At 40.2% G+C, this 5,018-nt stretch overlaps 1 protein-coding gene across 1 annotated transcript; it reads left to right on the plus strand.

Annotated features, from left to right (window-relative positions):
• Positions 1-803: 803 nt before the first annotated feature.
• LOC119449977 (RNA-binding protein 41-like) lies at positions 804-3,417 on the plus strand. The gene is made up of 5 exons (XM_037713301.2): positions 804-1,179; positions 1,272-1,455; positions 1,758-2,282; positions 3,069-3,213; positions 3,299-3,417. The coding sequence occupies exons 1-5, from the start codon at positions 1,022-1,024 to the stop codon at positions 3,391-3,393; spliced, it is 1,107 nt and encodes a 368-aa protein (XP_037569229.1). The 5' UTR covers positions 804-1,021; the 3' UTR covers positions 3,394-3,417.
• Positions 3,418-5,018: the final 1,601 nt, after the last annotated feature.

Raw genomic sequence — 5,018 nt, forward strand, 5'->3', positions numbered from 1 at the left:
TCCGAATATGATCGGCTGTGAGCGGCACAAGAAAGAGCTAACAAAAGATGTTGTGAAATTCTATTCAATTATGCTCCTTTACTTTCTTGTCAAGGACAAGAACATGGGGCGTGAAAGCAACAGGGAGAAGAGGAATCACCTGAAGCGGAGGCGTGTGCTGTGAATAAATTAATGTTATGATGTGGTGGACCAACGTTGAGACGTTGCTGGCGCGCTAGGCTATTTATGTTGGTGCATCTGCTGACTAAAGTTATGAGAGCGTTTCTTGTATTTTAAATATATTCTTGAATGTAGCCCAAGACGTATTGCTTTATTTTATTGGAACCAAACAGTGAACCATGTGCACTTACCAACACAATTCGTCTCGTAACAACTTAAATACCGTAACTGAGGCAGCAATAAACATAATAGCTAGATTTCTCGAAATTGAAACATAAGAAATTACTAAATTTCACGTAAACACGTTTCCATATACCGTATAAAACCACTGCAGTATTGTGTTATGCATGGAAAAAAATGCATCTACGTATTTAATGCAATGGGCTGGAGCGCCGCATTTGTACCAATAAAGATCGCTTGTGTTCGGCCATATTGGCTACCAAGCCGGTGTTTAAGAGCCGTGTTCTCCCATCTCTATGAATTCGTGTACAAAATTATTATCGTAAAAATACAAGAAAGTTACATTCTCTTTAAATAATTACTTGAGATGTTATTTATATATGTTTTTGTTTAAAATATATTTGTTGCTTATGGATTGGGCTGGATAGTTCTCGTAGCTCTAGCCACATCAGGGGTGTTCTGTAGCCATAAAGCAGACGACTCGTTCTATGACTTGTTTCTCATGTTTACTCACGTTGGTAACCTTTGAATGGTGCATTGATACGTGTGCAGCATGGAGTGCCATCTCATACAAATGATAATATAAAACTGTGGTCGCCGTGGCACAACGACAAGGAGCTTTGTACAATTCGCCGGCAGAATCCCGTAAACTTCGTGTGTACGAAGTAGTATTCTGACAATAATGAACTACGACAATCTTCGTTCCCCGTATGAAGACGAGCTGCCTGGAAAATGCCCTCGCAAGCGCTTGAGAGGTGAACATGGAGCCGAAACAGAATCCGAAAAGCTGCTTCAAGAGATGCTAACAAAACAGCTTGATACCCGGTTTTCGGTCAAACAGTTAAGTATACACCAACACCGTTTCCATTACTCTATATCTTTACGCAGTCTTTATTGCCATGCATTGTTTACACGTCGATAAACGCGTCCAGTCTTTCAGAGCAACAAAAACACTTCACAGCTGCTGGGAACTATGTGGAACTTCCTGTTGCTGGCGCGCGCTCCTTGGACGAGTACAAGGCAGTTGGATCACGAGAGCAAGAGATACAAGTATTGTTGCAATGTGGTCTCACGAACGACGAAATCGAATTGTATCTCCAGTCAAAAGAATCTGCGGTAAGTTCGATGTCTGCGGTCGTTTCGTAATATTCCCTATATAAAGCCGATTTACTACGCAATGACGTTAGTAATAACTTATTGATGCATTGCCGTAAATTTGCATGTTTAAAAGCGCTAAAGCGCTTCCGAGACTTCAAAGCTGTTAGGTGTCGTAATACTTTGATGGTTCACGCACTCCCACAGAGCCAGTTTTTATGTTCTGTTTGTTTTGTGCTGCATACACCATGCTGTTGCCTGTACTTGTATCAGAATCAAACTTGGGTACCCAAATTTAAGCTGACTGCTTTCTTGCATTTCAGATGGTGAAGCAAAAGCACCCTTTGATGAATCCAACTTTATTGGATTCAAGGCTGAAGCAAATAGAATTGAAGGTAAAGAACGGCAAGAAGTGCATTGAAGATGCCTGCTTAAACCACTTGAGAAGTGATGAGCAATTGGGTTACTTAAAGATGAATACTGACGACACATTGCTCTCGAAGGACATCACCTGCGCAAAGAGTGGCTCTTCACAAACAACAGTTCCGAAAGATCCCATGAGCCACATTGCAGACTTTTCGCAGAGATTGATGGAAAGAGTAATGAGCAAGAGAAAAAAGAAGAGACAGACCAAACCAGATGAATCCCCGTCACATATAAACGAAAACGAAAAGCAAGCATTAGATACAAGCAGCGAATGCACTCAAGAGCAGCCTGGTCCAGATCCCACTGTTTATCATGCTGTTGTGCCGCTTCCTGAACATGAGATAGCAGCAGAAAGACTTGGGCTCGAAGAGATTAGGAAGCTGCCACGTTTCCAAAATTACAGTCCAGGGAGTGAAAATCAAGTAAGTTGGCAAGTTTTCGCTTCTGTCATGTATTTTATTGTTAAGAGCGAAATGCTTGTCATTTGAAAGACTAACATGTGCTTGTGTGGAAAGACTGGTATGAAGGCAGAAAAATCACCGACTATACTATTTTAATGAACTCGTTAATAAAAAAACAGTAATAAAACAGATTGGAGCAAGCACTGACTTTCTTTATGTATATATGCAGTCCTGAATACGTGAACAATGTTATAATGAAGAATGATGTACCAAATTGTCCGATGTGATGACATGGATCTAAGGTTCGGTTGATCATGCTTTATTTCAGTAGGTAGTACAGTTCTGCAGAGCCTGTAAATGCAAGATCCAATGTAGTAGTGGTTATAGCTACATTTGCTATTTGAGACCTCCGCTATTTGAAACCTCGAAATTAGAGTGGCACAGCAATATAGCATCAACATGGCATCACCACCTACAGGGTCACTCAACAAGGTGTCACACAATATGAGTAATAAACATTGTTCATTTCATAATAGACTTTACCGTACTTTTATATAAAACTTGTAATGCTACTTTGAGAGAAGATAATTGCTATTACATGCTTGCAAAGCAGCTCATTTATACCAATCTGATTTTGTATTTTAGCATTACTTGCAACAATGTCTGTGTCTTCTTATATGATAATTATGAGGTATAGTTTATCTTTGCTTAAAATGGCCTTTCCTATAACATAACAAGGTTCTACTGTAGTAAAGACATCAGAGAGATCATTTTACTTTACAATTTTCAAACCCATTTCACATACAGGTGCTGTATCTGAAAAACCTGCACTACAAAGTGGACATTAGAGAACTGATGGCACTCTTTTGTCGCTTTGATGAGGAGACTTGCCTGGTGAAGTACAGGCTCCTGTCTGGCAAGTTAAGGGGACAGGCGTTTGTCACTTTACCAAGTAAGTACAGTATGCTAGCAAGTTTTGAAACCAAGCCGGAAACCGTTTCTCTGCAAATTACTTAGTACCATTTCTTGCATTGCAGGTGTACAGGCTGCAACAAAAGCTCTGGAGCTCTGCAATGGATATGTTCTAAGAGGAAAGCCAGTCATTATAGAGTATGGAAAAAATCAGCCGTAAACTCAGCTTACACCAATCTCCGCATTTACCGAGTACTGTTCATTTCTCTCATTTATCTGGCACAACTGCTCCACCATCGTTGCCAACCACTCGCAAGAGAGCTGGCATTGCTTCAACTTACTATACTCAGACACATAACTAAATGCAAGATGCAGCAAAATGTCAACAGTACAATAATGTACAAATCTTATATTATGCAATATTTTTTGTCAACTCATACCAATTTAGTCCATGCACTTTATTTAAGGACACTGTAAATCCCAATTCCCTGCAAGGATAAAATTTTTACCCAAGTAGGAATACATAAAAAATGTAGAGAACTCTTAGAAAACATATTCTGCATGTCTATCACTACACAAAAGTTCAGATGAGACTATTGTTCATTTTGCTTATCCTTTACTCCAGCTGCTACTTGCCACACATTCTACCTGCCTGAGCACAGAATCCCGGCCACGGCGGCTATATTTCGATGGGGGCGAAATGCACAGAACACCCGTGTACTTAGATTTAGGTGCACGATAAAGAACCCCAGGTGGTCCAAATTAATCCGGAGTCCCCCACTATGGCGTGCCTCATAATCAGATAGTGGTTTTGGCACGTAAAACCCCATAATTTTTTTTTTTTTTACTGCTAAGCACAAGGTCACAGGTTTGAATCCCTGCAGCATTCTAGAATAGAGGTGGGATGCAGTAACACTAGTGTACAGGGCTTTGCTTGCATGTTAAAGAACCAACCCATTTGGTCAGAATTATTTTGGGGCATTTTACTACGGCAACCCCCATGTGCTTTAAAGGCGTTAAACCCCATGAGAGGAAAAATCTGTTATCCACCTAAGTAGCATGAAGTTATCCCATTAATCATAACTCGAATTGCCAGCTTCCAGCATTGTCGCATTCACATTCCTTCGCTAAATACGCCTGTAATATATTGTACACTTGTAATTCCCATAGTAGGGTCTGAAATTTTGTCAACTACCAGTTCACTTGCGATTTGCAATGACACCCAGTAGATATGGGTGTAATGTAAACGACATAATTTTGATATAGCAAGTGTTAATGGCACTTGTCATCATTGCTGCAGCAAAGTTCCTGCATTTCCCGCAAGTACACGTTCACTCAGGGAATTGTTCTTCACCCCTAACTAACTTGCCCGCTGCCATCACGAGTGCATGACTTGAGACCCCAAAATATTCACAATAATGTGATCATGTTGTTCATCATGTACCAACTACTACTACAATGTTGTTCTGGCACAAACACAAATGTCCATGCTTCCAGCCTATGCTAAGAAGAAATACATAGTACAACAATATACATTGAATTAGCTCATTTACTAGGTCACACAAACACGCTCTATAATGCAACCCAACCTCATATGCTCCAGCTGTGGCAGGAAACTACATCACTCGAAATTGTCAATTTTAGGCCTAAGACATTTGTTCACTCCATCGTGTAATTTTTCGTAGAGAATCCACAATGCAAAAAGTCAAAAGAACTCCAACAAACATCACTGAAAGCCAATATGAATCCAACACAAGCTACTCTGCCATGTATCACTTGTGGCTATTTATGCAACAAACTTGCAGTGTGCTAAGCAATCAAGATGCAACTTAAACATCTAAAATG

Source organism: Dermacentor silvarum, chromosome 4 (assembly GCF_013339745.2).
Source record: "Dermacentor silvarum isolate Dsil-2018 chromosome 4, BIME_Dsil_1.4, whole genome shotgun sequence".
NCBI lineage: Eukaryota > Metazoa > Arthropoda > Arachnida > Ixodida > Ixodidae > Dermacentor > Dermacentor silvarum.

Bases quoted from the DNA above. Each gene is read 5' to 3' on its own strand.
- LOC119449977 (XM_037713301.2), top strand. From the start codon at position 1,022: ATGAACTACGACAATCTTCGTTCCCCGTATGAAGACGAGCTGCCTGGA. The intron at 1,180-1,271 runs GTTAAGTATACA...AAACGCGTCCAG, and splicing joins ACCCGGTTTTCGGTCAAACA to TCTTTCAGAGCAACAAAAAC. The intron at 1,456-1,757 runs GTAAGTTCGATG...CTTGCATTTCAG, and splicing joins TCCAGTCAAAAGAATCTGCG to ATGGTGAAGCAAAAGCACCC.